General features: G+C 45.4%; 2 protein-coding genes and 1 pseudogene across 6 annotated transcripts in view; 1 reads left to right on the top strand and 2 right to left on the bottom strand.

The window, feature by feature from the left end:
* Positions 1 to 19,649, bottom strand: part of ZNF445 (zinc finger protein 445) — a 44,798-nt gene extending 25,149 nt beyond the window's left edge. For 2 of the 4 annotated variants that reach the window (XM_051852574.2, XM_008260357.4), the window contains exon 1: positions 8,515 to 8,889. The gene's annotated coding sequence lies outside the window, so the exon portion shown is untranslated. Of the gene's footprint in view, positions 1 to 8,233; positions 8,890 to 19,531 lie in introns of those variants that run through there. The other 2 variants (XM_051852577.2, XM_051852575.2) reach the window with 2 other exon arrangements.
* Positions 11,572 to 11,713, top strand: LOC127492586 (U2 spliceosomal RNA; annotated as a pseudogene).
* On the bottom strand, positions 13,519 to 19,665 carry LOC103349175 (zinc finger protein with KRAB and SCAN domains 7). Of its 2 annotated transcripts, none has more exons than XM_017343721.3 (2): positions 19,532 to 19,665; positions 13,519 to 17,687 (listed from the first exon to the last, which is right to left on the bottom strand). In XM_017343721.3, the coding sequence occupies exons 1-2, from the start codon at positions 19,566 to 19,568 to the stop codon at positions 16,243 to 16,245; spliced, it is 1,482 nt and encodes a 493-aa protein (XP_017199210.3). In that variant the 5' UTR covers positions 19,569 to 19,665; the 3' UTR covers positions 13,519 to 16,242. The 2 variants fall into 2 exon arrangements, with proteins under 2 accessions (XP_017199210.3, XP_069907137.1); XM_070051036.1 differs by having other exon boundaries at positions 13,519 to 17,684; positions 19,532 to 19,662.
* Between the last annotated feature and the right edge of the window lie 549 nt (positions 19,666 to 20,214).

Below are 20,214 nucleotides of genomic sequence, written 5' to 3'. Positions count from 1 at the left end.
AAGACAGTGATATACTATAACAGACACACTGTGGCTATAACATTAATGGCAGCCCTAAGGTCCAATTAAGCGTCCCCTAAGGCCCAATCAGGTATCTTGAAGGCCTGACCCTCATCAGCTGGCTGCATGACGCAACCTGTCCAGGGATTTCAGGGAGACAAGGCCACCTCGGCAGCAAGGCAACTATCAGCAATCTTAAAGCCAACCCTTATAAGAATAACTTAAACTACCTTTATGAAACACCTTACAACTGGTCCAGATTGAATACAGGTATAAGGCAGGGGAAGGATTCTGCACATTTTCTCTGCAAAGACCATGCTGGAACCCAGTAACAGCAAAAAGAAGCCAAATAGTCCAAGACGCATCCTCCCTGTCCCTGTAACATAGCTGATGACTCTTAAACTCCTCTGTCTGTAATTTCCAAGACCTAAGCACACCTGCAGTATCCTGTTGTTACACAAGTCTCAACAGTTGCTCTTCAAGCCCCGCCTCCTGCCCCAGCCGGGTCAAACCCCCCACATAACCCCTAGCCTGTAAGCGAGCTCTGCCTTTTGCTCAGGTTGACAACTGCCCCCTCACAGGTCTATTCTCCAATAAACCTGCTTGCTGTGGAGACACCTCCAGACTCCTCACTTCTGCCTTCATCCTTTCCCTAACAGACCACGACAGTCAACTGGTCATCTGCCACCTTGACTGTGTCTGCTCCCTGCTATCACCTTACAGCAGTGCTGCTGCAAAGAAATCGCCTGAGCATCTGTGTCTGAGCCTCACCTAGGGAATCCACCCAAAACCCCTGAACACAATGGTGATCCCACTGAAATGCACTAACACCACCAACACTCCAACAAAAATGCACACCACAGACAGAAGTGTAAATGTACACAGGTACCAGGAAGGGTAGCGTGAAAGTCTGGAGTAAAACTAAAATGGCACATTCCTTGTGCAGCAGAAAGTCCACTTCCTTTTAAATTTTATTTCTTTGAAAGGAAGAGAGACAGACACAGGTCTCTCATCTGCTGGTTCACTTCCCAAATATCCCTAACAACCAGGACTGACTCAGGCCAAAGCCAGGGGTCAGGAGCTGTGAATTCAATCCGGGTCTCTCATGTGAGCAGTAAGGACCCAATTACTTGAGCTATCACCTGATGCTGGAATTGGAAGTAGAGCTGGTAGTTGAGCCCAGATACTTTGATATGGGACAGGTGTCCCAAGCAGTATCTTAACTCTAAGCCAAGTGCCTGCCCCGGGATTTCACTTCCAAGAACCTATCCTGGAAAACTGCATACACAAGTATACAGACATCTGCTTAGTACTTACTAGCATATTCTCTGTAACAGTATAATGTTTTTTAAAAAAATAAAATAAACCCTACTTGTCCACCAACTGGCCTAAATAAAAATGTGGTGTTACAGGATGAAATACCTGCCTGTCTATGCTGCCTTTTATAATCAGCAAAGTGATCAAACGAGTAGTAAGTAGCTCCCAGGACTGAAGATGGTGGGCAGCTAGAAGGGACAATGTATCCCCGAGGGGCACTTAGATACACACAGGAAGCTGCAGATCAAGCAACTGTAGCAGGGTTATCCCACAGAGAGGCCGGACATGGAGGCCTTTAGCAGGAATGGTTTATTTGTGCCTGCACTGGCTTGGCAGATTTACATCCAAAGGCAGAGCCTCAGTCAGCAGGAGGTTGCCTTGTAGTCCCTTTGTTATCTCCCTTTGTTCCCTTACATGGTAACACACAATCTGGTTGAGAACTCTAAGGCTACAAGGCTGCTACAAGGTTGCCCGTGTGTCCACTGATACTGATTAGGCCACCAGTTCACTCTTTGTTCCCCTTTTCCCTTGTTCTCAGAAAGCCCCTCACACAACTACAAGGCAGATGAAACACAGGTGGCCTTAGTTCTATCTCAGTTAAGTCACAACCAGACCAGAAAAGGACAGCTGAGAACAGAGCTAAGACAGAAAGTGGCCGTGAGGCAGAGAAGAGCAAAGCGCTGCGAAAACATGACAAAGAATCAAACGAACGAAACCCAGAAACCACAAAAAGAGCATCCAGCAGCAGTGAAGAGGAGACATAGAAAAGGGAGCAGCACAAGCAGTGTTTCCCTGGCATGGGAACCCAGGGATGGCCTGGAGCCAGTTCTGTGACACCACATTCTGGCTGCAAACCTGCCAACTAGGGTTCTACACGCAAAGGATCAGCTAAGTGTCCACATCATGTGGAACTCTCCAGAACTTGTCTAATATGATTCTTGGTTCAATCTGGGGAGCATCTCATCACTCATCTTCTTGAACCACAAGCTTCTTTTTTGATGAGTCAAAGTGCTCACTCACTACTGTTGGGCAGAAAAGATCCAACAGACCCACTGCCCTACTGAAATGCCTATCAATAGTCACTGAACTCACAGAATGAAGACATAAGACCAGAGCTAGGGTCTACAAGGAAGCATGAGATGGACAACAAGCTTCTCTGTACCTGTCACACAGCAGCCCACTACTCTTTGCACCAACTCACAGATGGGGTACAGTAACCCCTGAAAACATCAGCACCCCTACCTCTCACCTCTGTGAAGCAAATTTCAAAGAATTACTCCCTGTGTGACCAACATGCCAAGAGTTTGCAGAGGCCTTCCCATGGGTACACACACAAAAAGTAACATTTCTTCAAAGCTGCTTTTTTGTCCCACAGAGAGGAAACAGGTGGCTCTGACCCTGAAACCAGCTACAATCCTGTCCAGACAGCACAACTACGCATGAGCAAGTCCCAAAGGTTAGCCTTTCTCTGATTTTAATTCTAAGACATCTTCTCACCACCACCACCCAGGAGCCTAACCCTTCATACCATAAACTGCAAAGTATACTGGGGCACGTTTCTAAACTGGACCTGTGGGGGCTTGTCCTCACCCCTAATGGTGACAACAACTTCCTCTCTAGTGTATTTTCTAAGATTTATTTATTTGAAAGTCAGAGTCACAGCAAGAGAGGGACAAACCAAGAGAGAGAGAGATCTATTCCCTGGTCCATTCCACAAATGTCTTCAATGGCCAGAGCTGGCCCAGACTGGAGCCAGGAGCCTCATACAGGTCTCCCATGTGGGTGGAAGGGGCCCAAGCACTTGAGCTATTTTCTGCTGCTTTTCCCAGGCCTCAGAGCCAGCCTCTCATATCCCCCTAAGGCACACAGCTCTCCCTCACTTGGGGAGCCAAGGCCTTGGGATTTCTCACAGTTTCCTTATTTGTTACAAATAAAAAAGTGTGTTTGTGTAACTCCTTTGGTGTGTTTCTTGATCCTGCTTACCAAGAAGTGGACTCACCACTTGAGTGAGTCACCTACTATCAAAAACAGAAAAACCCCCTTCTCTTACATCTGTTCTTAAGCAATACTTACTCTATGTCATCTGCTCTCAGCAAGTGCTGCAAATACAAAAAGAAATGACTGTAAACTGAGAAGTGAAGGGGATTCAGACCAGGAGGGATACCGTCATGCAGCACAAAGACAGAAACCATCGCTCCAAGGACCAAGAAGAGGCAAGGGAAGAGCTGCATCAGAACCACACAGTCTGGGAGGCTGCTAAGGGAAGGCCCACTGTGGAAAACGAGAGCAGGGTGAGCAGCAGCATTCAAAGGAAAAAGAGTGAAGGGCTAAGGTAACCGAAGGAGACTGGCAGACACGCAGCAGCAAGTGAACCAAGAGGAGCTCCAGAAGGGAGCTGGCGCCAGCAGCACCAACAGGAAGCAAAAAATACCTGTTGAGGGGGAAGGGGAAAGAAGAAAGAGGGAGCCTTTCGCAGCCAAACTTGCAGAACAAAGTGAAGACAACTGAACTGTGAGAAGAACTAGACTGCTGCTAAGGGGGAGAAGTCTGGCAGTGAGGCTAGAGAAGGAAGTTGAGGCCAGAGGGAACTATTCTGAAGAAGCGCACCCAGTGAGAAATATCAAAGGCACCGACTTAGGGAACTGAGGCTCAAAATAACAGTAAATCTCCAAGTTGGCCTGTCTGGAAACAGCTGCTGCAGAAATGTCCAAAGAAGTCAATAAAATATCTGTAAAGTGATGTGAAGACTGGCAAGTAGAAAAATGAGGCAACGGGCCGGCGCCGTGGCATAGCAGGTAAAGCCACTGCCTGCGGTGCCAGCATCCTATATGGGCGCCAGTTGGAGTCCTGGCTGCTCCTCTTCCAATCCAGCTCTCTGCTATGGCCTGGGAGGGCAGTAGAAGATTGCTCAAGTCCCTGGGCCCCTGTACCAGTGTGGGAGATCCAGCAGAGGCTCCTGGCTCCTTGCTTCAAATCGGCACAGCTCTGGCCATTGCAGCCAACCAGCAGATGTAAGATAATCTCTCTCTCTGTTTCTCTCTCTCTCTCTCTCTCCTCTCTCTCCTCTCTCTCCTCTCACTGCCTCTCCTTCTATCTCTGTGTAACTCTTTCAAATAAATAAATCAATCTTAAAAAATAAGACATAAAAAGCCAAAATGGGTGTGAACTCAGGAAAGGGATGCATCCAATCCCAAATCAAAGCTGCTATGGCAAAGAAGAGGAGCTCGTACAGATGGTGAGGCAACCATCAACTCAACCACAATTCTCCACATACTCATGCTTTTCACCTTTTTGGCAGAATCATTCAGAGGTTTTCACCGCCAACCCATGTCAGTTATCAATTTTTATAGGCCTATAATCAAACTTCTATTTATCCAACAAGTTGCTGCGGCTACTGCCTGTTCCACCACAGCCCCACCATTCCTGTCCACGACCACTGTTTCTCCCATCCTGTGCAGCCACCTTGTCTGTCCAATCAGCTTTTGAGCACAGAAGAAGAGCTTCATTTATCAACTTGTTGAGATTATACCACAACAGTGAGCTGGGGGACCAACCCGAGCAGGATCTTCCTCTCTGGACCCTCTTCCTGAAGCTTCACATCTCACCCCAAGGAAAACTGCTCCTGAAAGAACAGGGAGGGGCTGGCACTGCAATGTGGCGGGTGTGACCCTGGCACCCCATGTGGGCACTGGTTCATGTCCTGGCTGTTCCACTTCCAATCCAGCTCCCTCTTAATGGCCTAGGAAAAGCAATGGGAAATGGCCCAAGTGTTTAGGCACCTGTCACCTATGCAGGAAACTTAGATAAAGCTCCTGGCTTCATCCTGGCCCAGCACTGGCTGTCGCAGTCTTCTGGGAAGTGAACCAGTGGATGGAATATCTCTCAGTCTCTCTGTCTTTCCCTCTGTGTAACTCTCTCAAAATACATACATAAACCTTTAAAAAAAAATAGGGAAATTTTCAACCAAAATCTTGGCTCTTTTTTCTGAGACTTCTTCTCGTTATTTTGCTTGGTAGAGTCAAAAATCAAAATGGAATAAGTGTGGATAACAGCTAATTGCAGATCTCTTCCTTCTGTACATACTAGCTTTGCTTGTTAAAAGCTAAGGGTGTATCTTATGAAACTATGTGGGCCCAAATTCCAGAAACTGAGAAAAGGCACAACCTGTGTTCTGCCTAAGCTGACAGAAATGCACCCTGCACTGTTACCACACTACCATATCTTGGGTTTATTACTATTCCTGGTTTTGTTGCTGATAACTGTTATCTTACAACCATATTCTGGGTTTGTTATTGTTCACTACATACCAGGGGTTAGAAACTGAGAGCCCTAGTGGAGAGAATACTATAAAAAGCTGTGTAACTCACGGTTAGGGGCCACACTCTGGTAAAGAGTGTCAGTCCCAATCAGTTGCCTTGCCTCTCATTTTCAATAAAATTTGTGTGTGACTGTCACTGGTTTTTGTAATATTCTATTTTAGATGACAAGTAGATGCAACAGTTTTTTCATCCCATGGACAATGTGATTTTCTTATTCCTTTTAAAATTCCCATTACTTTCTTATTCTTATCTTTCCTATCAGTGTGAGTATACATAAGTGTATTTTATAATAATAAAAAAGCCAACAGGTTTCTAAAATAATCACCACTAAAGAAAGATTATTTTGGGTACACATTTTTAAAATAACATTTACATTAATTCATCAATTAAGAAATAAGCTCATACCTACAGTGCTCAAAACTTGGATGCTAGTTCCATTCTCCAACTAAAGGAACCAGGGCTCCTTGGAGAAGTGGCTGATGCCAGGCTGAGGCAGGGAAAACATGAGTGTGCAGTACCAGAAAATGAGGGAAACATTTTTTAAAAGGATGATGCAAGTCAAGAAGCCATATAGGCACAGGCACCAACCTAAAGCACTCCTCCAAACAGCCAAAGCTAGAATAATGTAAGCACCAAAATAAAGAAGAATAGTAATGCACTGTAGGCCAAAGACTAAAATACACATGCACCCACACACTATGATGGGATTGATAAGTAAATAAAGGCCAAGGGCCAACACCCCCTCGCCACGTATTCCAATGAATAACTGCACTCACTGCCACAGGCAAGATCCACCAAAGGATGCTAATTAGCGGGTGAAAGTTTAGGAGAAACAATATTTGTATGCAAAGCACCTACTGATCTGCCCCCAACTACTGACACAAAGGGAAAGTTACTTTCTTACATGGTGAAACCTGACAGACACCACAGGATAGGGTTTATGGTGTTAGCAACAGACAGACTGAGACATTCTAAAAATACAAATACAAAACACTTCAAAAGCGCCAAGGCTATGAAAACAAGGAAAGAACTAAAGAACTGTCGCAGACCCAAGGAGACCAAGGAAACACGACAACTAAACGTACTAAAGAATTCTAGGCTGGATCCTGGAACAAAAGCAACCATTAGCGTAAAACACTGATGATTTTTCAGTAAAGCCAACAGTTAAATGAACAGCATTGTGTCAGTGTAATGTTATCTTAGGTTTTGTTTTCATTTTATTAGAAAAAGAGAGACATGAACTCCCCAAATGTCCCCAACAACCAATTATTCAAAATAAGCTTTTTTGCAAATTAAGACGTTTGAGTCATTTTCATTTTGTATAAAAATGACAATCAGTCATTTCTAAAAGTTGAGAACATTAAAAACTGTCCGTTCTTATCTCCCAACCTGGATTCGCCGCTTCACTAGTTTCAGTTACTTACTGAGCACCTACAATGCCCTGCACACTAAAGTCACGGAAGTGAACAAGGACAAAAAGCATGTCCTTGAGCGACTGACGCTATGCAACAAAACACACACACCCCCCACAAAAAAAGGGAGCTGTTCGAGGTCACCAACACAGGCTGGCACAGGAAGGCAGGCCCAGGAGACCTCTTTCAGACTGCGGCCACCACAACTCTCAGGCAACTCTGATGTCCTGGAATACTTGTGGACTAGAACTTCCCAGACACCACCAACCAAGAACACTCCTATGTGTCCTGCTTTGTTAGCTTCCTCGTCAAATGCATTTTGATGTTTGTCCTCAAAACATTCCTATCTTCAGCTTGCACTAAGAAGGCATTTTTTTAAGCAACATCTGCCTGCTTTTCTTTAGCATTAAGGTAACAAGAGCAGCGGAATTCTTCAGTTCCCGCACGTGCACACGGATGCACGTGTCTCAGACTGCTTAATCAAACTACTGCTCACACCACCTGCTGACACTTCTGTGCAAGAAGGCCCTGATAAGGAGCACTCCCTTGGGCCCACCTTTGACAGAGAGTGGCCATTCTCCCCTCTCTCCCGCCCCTATCAGTCAGAGCACACAAGGGCTGTGGGAAGCGGCGGAAACTCCCTACAAAAACCGCATTTTGTACCCTGTGCCCTCATTCCGAAAGCCGGCCACTCTCCCCTACAACAGTTTAGCAAATGTTTTCCTGCACAAAAGTCACCTGTTGGGGAGCTTCAAATAGATGCAGATCACAGGGCGTACATTGCAAACACTACGTCTTCACTAGGCTTAAAAAAATAATAAAAAATAACGCCATAACGTCAGCACCCGTTTTAACCAGAATATGAACAAAGGCCTTCCGCCAAGTCCGGAACGCAATTTTTACAAGGCAGTAGTATGATTACTGAACATCAGCGGATCGCGTATTCTCTCAACGGTTAAAATGTCACGTATTGTCTGACGGTGCGTCTATTTTATCGCAGTGTTGTTTCAACACGATGGTATGAACCAAATTTCGTCAAGAGCAAGCAGCACGACCCCGCGTCCCCATCAAAACGTGTGCACACATGTGAACGCGTGTGTAATTATGCACACATTCTCCTCCACGTCCAGAAGCCTGGAGACTCACAATTCCGGACTGGGACTACTTTTACTTTCTCCCTTTTACCTCTGCTGTCGCACCATCTCCGATGAATGCGCTTCACGGGCCTTAACCGGGATAAAAGACACAGACCCCAGACTCCACGCCCCGACGCCCAGGTGCTCAGGAGACCCCTCCTCAGGAAGCCTCACCGCGGTGGGGGCGGGATTCGCGGCCCGACCGCAGCCTCCAAGCCAGGCTTGCCCGCGCCACCGCCCCGAGCAGGGCCGAGTGTCCCCGCCGCTCCCCCGGAGCCCCGAGCCCGCGGAGGAGCCCCCGCCACGCCCACGCCCCTCCGGGTAGCTCACCGACTGGAGCCGCCGCCCCACACTCGGGCCTCGCGCCGGCCGCGCCGCGCCTCCTCCGGTGGCGGAGAGCGCGCATGCGCGTCACCGCCCTGGTCCCCCCACCACCCCTTCCGCTCCGGCGGCCTCTCTAGGAAACCGGGAGGGCCGACGTCTCCGCTTCTCCCCGGCCCCAGGGCGGCGCTGGGCTGCCCATTGCCTCCCGCCGCTGGCCACCTGGCGCACTCGCTCCGATGCCGGATGCCCGGGACCTGAGGCAACGCGGCCTAGTAAAGTTCCCGCCGTGAAGCTAGCACTGTTTATCTTTTAGAACAGGATGCCTTCGGTGAGAAGTTACTCCTGAGGCTAGCTGGCCAGAATCAGCTGGATCCAAGATGACCGCCTCAGTGACCTCCAGCAGCCCACAAACTTTATAATTTCATGGTAAATGACACACTTGATGGCGGCCATGACAGGAAATACCAGAAATATCCAAATTCCGAGAAATCCCCGCCTACCCCAAGAAAATGCTTGACTATTCTTCCCATAATTAGCATGTCTCACACCCCTCCGGGCTCTTTCTGCCCTGTGCTTTTTTTTTTTTTTTTTTTAAGATTTATTCATTATTTATTTGAAAGAGTTACAGAGAGAGAGAAAGGTCTTATATTCGCTGGTTCAGTTCCCAGACGGCCGCAACAGCCTGGAGCTGAGCGGATCCAAAGCCAGGAGCCAGGGGCTTCTTCAGGGTCTCCCACGCAGGTGCAGGGGCCCAAGGACTTGGGCCATCTTCTACTGCTTTCCCAGCCTATAGCAGAGAGCTGGATCAAAGTGGAGCAGCCGGGACTCAAACTGGTGTCCATATGGGACGCCGGCACTGCAGGAGGCGGCTATACCCGCCACAGCACAGGCCCCAATCTGCCCTGTATAAAAACTCCTCAACCCTCAGCGACTTGAGAAGTTGATCTGAGAATGAGGCTCCTGTTAGGGAACACAGGACCTCCTCAACTCAAAATAATGCGTACATTCAACTAAGGTGTTTTTGAGACTTCTTCTACAGGAGCTGTTCACAGGTGGGTATTCTGGAGACTTCCACAGGACAGAAGGACCGGCTTCACCTGCATCCCGACCCTGAGAGCATCCTCCGTGGCTGCTGCCTGCAACAACAGGAGCTCGTGCTGTCGTTGAAACCCCAGAATACACAAATACAACCTCCATGCCCTCTCGAGACTATGGCTTCTTGAGGCACAGTCCTTCCTCGATGAAGTAAAACTCTACCTTGGTTGTCTCTCATACCGCGGTGTGCCAACACCTGTGGACGTGGAGGTCCTGCTTCTCCATTCTTTGGCCCTTCAATACATTCATGATGTTGATGCTAAAATTTCAGTTCCTCCATTTGCTTTGCCACACACACACTTCGCATGGCCTGTTGCCCCACCTCCCTCCTCTTGGTGTCCGCAGGGCTGCCCTGGAGGCCTTTCTCCACCGAGAGAACAAAGTTACTCAAAACCAGAGATGAACAGAGGAGCAGCTGACTCATTCTGTCCAGGAGGAACTGTTACGGAAGCTGCTCTTTCCTCCTCCCGGGGTTACCCTTCAAGAAGGAAACCAGACCCTACTGGGAAGCTACTTGCTAGACTACTGCCTGTCCAGGACACCACATTCCCAAGACCACCATCCATACAGGGATTTGTTCATCCCAAGCCCAGCAGGACAGAAACGTTACAGAATGGCCTCCACCTGTTTTCTCCCATTGGTGACTCCTAACTGCTCACTGATGGGTGAACAATGTATTGAACAGCACGTGGAATCCTGCAGTAGGTTGGAGGTTGGACAGGCTGTCTGAAAAACAGCAGAGCATCAAGATACTGCCCAACCTGGTAGCAGAAAGTATCCTCTACTGTCAGTGCAAGAGAACCTTGAGGGTGCACAGCCAATGCCCTAAGATCATCTCCTGCAAGCAGTTGTGCCCAGTGACCAGAGAACCCTGGTAGACCTCTGGTCTGAGCTTCCTGGAGGCAGACTGCAGCACATCGGCCAGCTGATCTCTCAGATGCATGCTGATGATGTCCATCTGTGCCCTGGGCTTTGCTCCACTTGTTACAGCATCCAAGCTCATCTGCCCACTATGCAGGTGCACACACACACACACACACAGCCACTAATTCAATGGCAGTGTGCTGAAAAAGAAATTCAGTTTATTCAGTGTGCTGGCAAACCAAGAGGGCTGACCAGTGTTATAAAGAAACCATCTTGGGGCCGGAGTTGCAGCACAGCAAATAAAGCCGCCACCCAAGACACCAGCATCCCATGTGGGTGACATTTCCTGTGTCAGCTGTTCCACTTCTGATCCAGCTCCCTGCTAGTGGACTGGGAAAAGTGCAGCAGAAGACTGCCACCCACATGGGAGCTCCTTACTTCGCCTGGCCCAACCTTGGCTGTTGCAGCCATCTGGGGAGTGAGCCAGCAGATGAAACATCTCTCTCCCTCTCCTTCACTCCCTCTCTCTTCTAACTTTCAAATAAATAATATTTTTTTAAAAAATCTTGTGAATGCCTTTTAACAGGCAATTTTTAAGTATAAGTGGCAGGAAGAGTTGGGGGAGGGGGTTGCAGGGTCAAGAAATAATAAAGATGCAGACACCTGAGTACCAGCAAGTACTCTTTGTCCTTGGGTAGTTGACTGAAGATGTGAGTCTGGTTAAGCTGCTCCTATAAATCCTTAACAAGTCACTATTTCAGTGCATATCTTCTTATATCCTCAGGGGAGGCAAGCCTTGGGTAAGGACCTATTTGCAGAAACCTCAAGTTGCAAGCAGAATTCCTCTAGTGACAACGTGTCTACGTGCAGGGCTGAGCAGAACTGGTCTGACCCAAAGGTTGAGGAAGTAAGGGGGAAAATATAATAGGAAAGTAGAGATGCCAAGATTTTTTCACCATGCTTCACATTCCTCTTCAATGTTCCAGTCACCAATGATGGAAACAAATGGACTCTGAACACCAGAAAGATGGTGATGAGATGGAAGAGAAACAGATGGCACAAATCGGGTAAGAGAGATCAGAGTGATTTAAAAAAGGTGGACAGATCGCTTCTCGGCCTTTTGGCTAAGATCAAGTGTAGTATCTGTTCTTATCAGTTTAAAAAAGGTGGACAGAGTTAAGGAACTGCAACCTGAGGTGGTAGAGAATCCTAAGTGTCAATATTCAGAAGGTTATTATCACCGCTAGGATCAGGCCACCTGATAGAAACTGTGGCCTTCAGGTGAGCCAGCCCATGGGCCAGCATAAAAGATGCTGGTGCAATAAGCAACTGAAGCTCACTCTTTGTGGTCAAGCATTCTGTTTCCATTAAGACCCAACAGTAGGCTACAAGTTGGCATGCAAAGACAGTGTAACTGGTGACCATTCAGAGTAATTTATATGGTCCAATCCTGAGGGGCCTAGATAAGTCTCTTGTTACCACAGGCTCCCAATTTATGTGGGTAGGAGTCAGTGAGACCTGTAATTCCCTGACCCAAGGGCTCCTTTGGCCCTGATAGCAGCCTCATGCTAATGCATATTGTATGCCTCTAGTCTGCTATTGCTGGGGCCCCTTCTCAGAAGTGGCTGCCCTGCAGGTAACTTTTAACCAATGGAGGCAATAACCAGATGTGGTACATGTTGACTACAATAGCCAAACATACCTACAAGCTATTAAATTTCTTTCTTGTAGATGGGTGCAAGTCCAGAATCTTATCATGACTGACAGCCTAGCCTACATGTGTCAGAATGTCTTTGACCTTACATAGTAACTGATTAATTTGTTTCTTAGGCTGGCAAGGAGAATGTCATCAATACAGGGGATGACAAGTACTTTTGGAGGTAACTGGGCAAGCTGCAGATCAGGGGAATTGAAGTACTGCTATGGACTGAACTGTGTTTCCCAAAATTCATACACTGAAGTCCTTAGCTCCAATAGAAAGTACCTGGAGTCCTGCAGCCAGGGATGAGGAAGCCTGTGAACATGTACTGTTCAACAGAAAGAAAGAACCACCCTCCTCTTTGCTATTCAGAGACCAGCAAGGACACTGTTTCAACAGGCCAGAAGGCCTTCAACAGGGAAGGACCTCTGCCTGACAGATGTACAGGGTCAGGACCACCAGCCTAAGGATCATGCAGGAGACAGCATCAAACCAAAAAGGATTACTCTTGAGTCTTAAGATCTTATGGAATTTGCCTTGTTAAGTTTGCAGCTTGGATAGGACCCATCCTCCCTTAATTCCTTCTAATGTCTCCCTTTAGAATTGGAATGTCTCACCACTGTATTCTGGAGGCACACTTCTTGGTTTCACAGGTTCGAGCTGGAGAGGAATTCAGAGTCAGGGTTAAGATGTATAGTTTCACCTCTGTACGGCTTAGAAATTTAAGTGTGACTTTGAACTTTAGTCAATACTAGAATGAATTAAGACTTTTGGGTTTGTTGCGATGTAATGAATGTATTTTGCACTCAAGGACATGTTGGGGTGTGAGCCAAAGTGGAAGGTTAGGGAATGAATGCTTACTTTGAAATCCTAATCCTAAATGTAATGGTACTGGGAGGGGGTTTTGACAGAGCCCTTGGGAGGTAATTAGGGTTAGCTTGGGACAGGGACACTCACAATTGGATTAACACCCTTAAAAGAAGTGAAGGGGCACCAGTGCTCTTATTCTCTCCAAGACATAAGGACACAGCAAGATGGTAAACATCTATAAACCAGGAAGAGAACTCTCACCATCACTCGGCCATGCTTTCAAGCTTAGAGGACTATGAATAAGTAACCCAGTCCATAGAATTTCATCACAGCAGCTCAAGCTGACTACCACAGTTGCTAAAGATATGTCCCTACCACCCCTCCACCCATGACCAAAAAGAATGAGGTCGTTATTTTTAGAAAGCCTTCAATGAATAAAGAACTCTCGCAAGTAGTAAAAGATGAAACAAAATTTTTAAAAATCTTCCAAATTCATTTTTCAAAGCTACCAAAACATTACCAAAATGAATCTAGTTCTGTACTTAACAACAAAATCACCAGGAGTATATTTTATTCAAGAAGTATAGACATTTCAATTATTAGCAAAGTTGTTAACAAATTCTATTACAAAAAAGTACAGAGCTCATAAAATTACCACAAATTCTGAAGACTTGATGGTACTAAGCAATCATTCCTAATTAAAAAAAACTCTAATTGCCATAGTGTGTACTGTGTTCTAAGTACAGTTTTTAAGTACCTTATAAATATTCAACTTGAGTTTTCACAACCCTGAGATAGCTCATAGAACTGAGACCCAAAGAAGCTAAGTGATTTGCTCAGTCATAAACTTAGCAAAGTGGTAGATACAGGATTTGACTACAAATTGTGTGCTCATAACCACTATAATAAACTGCTTCTTCTAAAAACAGGAATAGGAATAAAAGGAAACTTCCTAAATACAATGGCCTATTTATCAGAATCCAATAATGAACACCATATGAAACTGCAAAACACTAAAAACATTCCCCTACAGGGAATAAGACATGGAATGCAGGTAATCCACTATTAAACAAACACTGTTTGATGTTTTGGCAAATGTAAACAAAAGTGGCATAAGACTGGCAATGGAGATTAAACAAATCATTATATAAACAGACCCAGAAGAGCCAGGATATGAAATAAACTATTAAAATGATATATATTTATCAAGGTCACTGGCTCTACATATAATTTCTTTAAAAGTAATTTTATGAATTTTGTTTATAATAACAATTACCAACAGGAACTGAGATACAGCTTTCAAATGCAGCCATTTTTTTACTTCCTCAGAGTGTCTGGCTTTCTCAGAATGCCAGGGCATTCATTTTTACCAAGTACCTACCCCAGACTGGTAGCCATTTGGATAATGCTGGTTCCCACACTCCAGAATCTTATAGTAGAAGAAGATGAGCAGATAAGTACCAAAAGGTAAAACAGAGCATCCAACAGGCAGTGTGATGCTAACAAAAACCTGACCAGAAATATCTAAGTCAAGGAGCTGGGCTGCATCCACATGCTGATATAGAGTTGGACTCTTCCTGGTATCTGGTAGCTCCCAAAGTAAAAAGAGTTAAAAAGAAAAAAAAAGTCTATCTGAATATTTTTAAGATAGGCTCATTTTTATATATTTGAAAGGCAAAGCAAGAGAAAAAGAGATCTTCCATCTACTGGTTCACTCCCCAAATGTCTGCAAAACCCAGGGGTGGGCCAGGGCAAAGCCAGTACCAATATCCTATGATGAGATGCCACTTCTTTCAAAGTTTCTAGTCCAGTAAATATGGGAGAATAAAGTTTAAGAAATCATTTAAGGATGAGTGATCAAACTATTATTTATATATCAAAAGAAAATGATACCTTCACCAAACTCAAGAGACTGCAAGTTGGTATAATAGTATCCTCATTAAGAGCAATTAAAAAGGCAACTTAACAGATGCATACAAAAGCACCAGCTAATTTGAAGAACTGAAGTCCAATCAATAGAGGTTGAAGAAGAATCAACATCTGAAAAAAGAAAGTCTTTCAGAAATTAGACAGATTTTGAACTTGAAAGGAAAACAGATTACTCATAGAGGTTTTCTAAGTAGGGAATATAAGAAATGAGAAGCTAATAGATTACCATTAAATTTAAAAAGTAGATGTGGAGGGTCCTAGGTAAGAAGAAGTGATAAGTTTAACATGACATAAAATTTGCCCTACAGGCAGACGCCACGGCTCACTAGGCTAATCCTCCGCCTTGCGGCACTGGAACACCGGGTTCTAGTCCCAGTCGGGGCGCCGGATTCTGTCCTGGTTGCCCCTCTTTCAGGCCAGCTCTCTGCTGTGGTCCGGGAGTGCAGTGGAGAATGGCCCAAGTACTTGGGCCCTGCACCCCATGGGAGACCAGGATAAGTACCTGGCTCCTGCCATTGGATCAGCGTGGTGCACCGGCCGCAGCGCGCTGGCCACAGTGGCCATTGGAGGGTGAACCAACGGCATAAAGGAAGACCTTTCTCTCTGTCTCTCTCTCTCACTGTCCACTCTGCCTGTCAAAAAAAAAAAATTTGCCCTACAGAGGGTCTTGTGAAATGACTTATGTACACAGAGCGATGCAATTGAATAAAGCTATGATCAATGCACTTTAGAAATACTCAATCTAGAACAGCAGATTAAGCCTGCCCTGGAGAAGCCTGAATCCCATATCAGAACGCCTGGGGTTGATCCACCTCCAACTCTGATTCTGCTTCCTGCTAATGAGTCCGGCTGACAGCACATGATGGCCCCAGCACTAGGGTCCTCGCCACTCACATAGGAGACTTCAATGGAGTTCTAGGCTCTGGGCTTTGACCTGGTTCAGCCCTAAATCTTGTAGGCATTTGGAAAGTGAAACAGAGATAGAAGCTCACTCGCTCACTCCCTCTCTCTTCTGTTCCCTTTCTGTCATTCTGCTTTCAAAAAAAAAAAAAAAAAAGCTTGTTTAAAAACAGAAACATAATCGGATTATGGAATGAATGCTAATAAATGAGATGTTAAAATAACGAAAAAATACAAGGAGTAAATAAAATGTGTAGTCCTTACTTTCCCAATAACAGGGAAGAACTGTACTAACGTTGGTGCTGCAAAAGAAAGAATTAAGAGAATGATCCACTTTGATTGGTGGTTCCAAGAGAAACAGTGTGAGCATCTTTCTCAAAAAGAAAGATTAACTCAATATTTTTGCTCCCTCTCTCAAAGAACTAGGCTTTAGAAAACTACCGAGCCAGACCTGAGAGTTTCTCTCCAGTGTGAGTTCGCTGGTGATAATTAAAGGTGGAACGCTGACTGAAGGCTTTCCCACACTCAATACATTCATAGGGTTTCTCTCCAGTGTGAACTCTCTGGTGTACAATAAGCTGTGAGTTGTCACTAAATGCTTTCCCACAATCATTGCACTTATAAGGCTTTTCCCCGGTATGAGTTCTCTGATGTACAATAAGGCTGGAGCTATAACTGAAGACCTTCCCACACTCCTTACATTCATAGGGCTTCTCACCAGTGTGAATTCTCTGGTGTATGATGAGGTGAGAGTTCTGATTGAAGGATTTTCCACACTCCCTGCATTTATAGGGCTTTTCACCCGAGTGAAGTCTCTGGTGCCGAATAAGGCATTTACTCAGACTGAATGCCTTCCCACACTTGCCACATTCAAAAGGTTTTTCTCCAGTATGCATCCGCTCATGGTCAACAAGCTGAGAGATCTGACTGAAGGCTTTGCCACATTCACTACATGTGTATGGTCGATCCCCAGCATGGAGGCTCTGGTGACGAATGAGACATTTGCTCCAACTGAAGGCCTTGCCACACTCATTACACTGATAAGGCTTCTCCCCGGTGTGGATTCTTTGATGGTCAGTAAGATTTCTGCTGGAACAAAAAGCCTTCCCACACTCATTACACTTGTAAGGTTTCTTACCAGTGTGAAGGACTTGGTGTCGCACAAGATTTTTACCACGACCAAAAGCTACTCCACACTCCTTGCATTCATAAGGTTTCTCTCCGGTATGGGTCCTCTGATGATCCAAGAGTTTGGAACTCTGATTAAAGGCTTTTGCACATTCACTACATTTATAAGGTTTCTCCCCATTGTGGAGTCTCTGGTGTTGAATGAGATGGGAGCTGTGCCGATAGGTCTTCCCGCACTCCTGGCATTCATAGGGTTTTTCCCCTGTGTGGGTTCTGAGGTGAACAATGAGCTGAGAGCTCTGCCTGAAGGTCTTCCCACACTCACTACACGCATAGGGTTTCTCTCCCGAGTGGATTCTCTGGTGGCCAATGAGGTGGGAACGCCAACTAAAGAATTTGCCACATTCATTACACTGGTAGAACTTCTGTCCCTTCAGGCCTCCTTGATGTTCAACCAAACTGGAGGACAGATTCCCACGTTCCTCTGCTTCCTTATAATCCTCACATGTATCTTCTGTGGATTTTTCCTTATCTTTGTGTCTTATTTTGAAGAAGTCACTTCGCAGTCTGCTCCCTTCTTCACTTGAAGGCTGCCCTTCTAGCGTCTCTAAAGTATCTCCACAGACAGCTCCAGGTTCTGGTCCCCCAGGAACTACCCCAAACAGTCCCCCTGACATCCTATCAGATGACTCCAATCCTTTAGATAGGTCCTGCTCTGGAGTCAGTTCTGAACTCTCTTCCACGTTCCTACCTGCTGCCAAAAAAAGAAGAAAACAACTTTTACTCATTTCTTGTGCTGTTGAGGGATCAGAAAGAATCACGAAGATCCCATGGACCTGAAGAAAAGTCACAAAAGCTTCCAGAAGGGTAAGGAATAAAATGAGACACTGAGATCAAAGGAGGAAACAGGAAGTAGCTTAATGGTTAATTCAGGGACAGAAAAATATGGGAAGATGGTCATTGAAGGAAGGTGAAAAAAATGACAGGACAGAGTTTGAGTCAGCAGAGCAAAGTGACAATGACAATTGGAAAGCAGCAGCACAGACTGTAAAGCATGAGGAATCTTAGAGAAGTCACTGGGATGTTGAATTTCCTTAACAAACTGAGTATTTCTAAGTTCCCTTCCAACCAAGGCATTATATGGTTCCACACTTCTGAGATAAAATGCTGCAAGAGACAAGTCTGGCAAATATCTCAAACACAAGAAAGAGCACAAAGATAGGAGTGAGCTGTTAAGAAATCTACGTAATGACAAAAAAAAAAAAAGAAAAGAAAAGAAAAGTGCACAGAAAGGAGAGGTCTATATGACAGGATAGTGACAAGATTTGGAGAATCTGTAGGTTCTGAAATCCTGGGGAACAATGTTGAAGGGGACAGCAGAGCTCTAAAAGTGGGGATGCCACTGGTTCCAAGAATACCACTCTGGTGGGAGCCAGTTCTATATTCATATAAAAAATTAAGAAGCACATCAATAATCTGAAATATGAATTAAAATTTGTGGGATCTTGGTTCCCTAGGATAAAAAGTAAATTGAAAAGTTGAAGATTTCCCTTGAATCTGAATATTTTAATGCAAAATCTGAGAAAGGAAATAGCAATCATGGCCATAGCTTCATAGCAATACGCTGGCTCCTTTCAATCATGTCTTAACCAGCACCACAGGTATCATAGCATTACCATATGGGAAGTCAAAGTTGTCTGAATCAATGACTGCTATGCCCACTCTGCCAAACTGTCTGTTCTACTAAACATGTCATTCACAGGACCTCCCCTGCCCTAGCCTTTGCAAAGAAATTTTAGACAACCACATTTTGTGTCATGTGACCCTGAGCATCCCATGATGACAGATGATTAGGCCAGAGCCAGGTGCTAGACCCAAGTGTAGCTTATCCAAGCGTTAATGATTAGCCTCTGCCATGGCCTGAGCCAAAGATTGTCAAAACACAGATGATATTTAATGGCTCTACCAATCAGAATCCTTCCCTGAGTAAATTTTTAAATGGAAAGCAGGACACATATAAGACAAGCCAGAGAAGAAATTGAAATGACTCATGGAGCCAACTTAAGACATTGGCCAACAACAAGTATGAGGGAACGGAAAATAGAATTAAGCAGGATTTATGATGATTCCTTCACAAAGGATTTAGAGTGAGGACATGAGGACAGTAAGAAGAGACAGAAAGAAAACAGAGAGCACACTGGAATGCTGGCATAAACATTCGTTTGCTTTTGGGCTGAGAATCCTGGGTTGCTTTGGGTTAGGGCCTAGTTTTCATGTGACTCCATTTCCCACAATCTTGTCTAACTGATCTGTTAGTTTGGGGTTCCCATTCCTTTAAGTCAACAATACACAGCTCCTTACCATGTTACCCCAACTTGAGTGATCCTTTATTCCTTAAAACTAAAAATCTCCTTAAAAAAACCACCATAGATCAGTCAATTATGAAGAATGTTAAACTGAGTGATGGATGCAGAAGTTTACTCTACTACTTCACTTATGCTTGGAAATCCTCGTAATAAAAATTTTAAAAGAATGAGAATACAGCAAAGAAAATGCACCCAACACAGGCTCTAAGCGACTGGGGGAGAGAATCATTACCCAGAGCGGCCATACTGTGGTGGTTTTCTGGCATCATGTTCTGGTGCAGGGCTCTGGCTGAGGGCTGGACCTTTCCACTTCTTCTGAGCAGAGTCCACAGACAGGTCCTCAGACACTGTAGTCTTCCTGGAATAACAAACTTCTATGGCTCGGGAACATCCCCAGTCTAAGGGCAGAGGCATCAGAGATACAAAGGAAACAAGGTTCAGGCTCTTGGTGAGCTAGGATGATCCATCCCATAGGACAAGTCCAGGGCAGCACAGAGTCCACTAACTAGAAGTAGGAACCCAGCTCCAGGGAAAGCAGTTAGGTAGGAAAGCCACAGGCACCATTCCAGAGGAGCAGAGCCCTGGGGGTGAGCTCCAGCTTGGACCACATACACCAGAACTCCAGAAAACAGAGCCATGCTCATCTGAGGCCTGACCATCCAAGGCACAGTGGCCACCTCTGTATCCTAAGTTTCCCGCTTGGAGAAGGCAGGAACTGCAGAAGCCAGTTGAGACGAGGAGGGGAAGAAAGCTGTGAGCAGGACGAGTCCTGCCTTACCACCATAAGACCTATATTCCCATTGAGTTTAGTCAAGAGATCCCAGGCAGTTCCATAAAACTGTTATCCTACTTCCAAAAGTTATGAACCCAACGATGCTGTGAATTTTCCCTGGAGGGCTCAGTAGAAGGTCTTTC

Source organism: Oryctolagus cuniculus, chromosome 10 (assembly GCF_964237555.1).
Source record: "Oryctolagus cuniculus chromosome 10, mOryCun1.1, whole genome shotgun sequence".
Classification (NCBI taxonomy): Eukaryota; Metazoa; Chordata; class Mammalia; order Lagomorpha; family Leporidae; genus Oryctolagus; species Oryctolagus cuniculus.
The sequence above is the reverse complement of the archived record's forward strand: the minus strand, read 5'-3'. Positions and strand labels throughout refer to the sequence as shown.

What these genes read in the sequence shown, in the direction of transcription:
- LOC103349175 (XM_017343721.3), bottom strand. Translation starts at nt 19,568, where the DNA reads ATGATGCCAGAAAACCACCACAGTATGGCCGCTCTGG. An exon ending in CCACAGTATGGCCGCTCTGG is followed by an intron (nt 17,688 to 19,531) that starts GTAATGATTCTC and finishes TTTTTTTGGCAG; the next exon opens with CAGGTAGGAACGTGGAAGAG.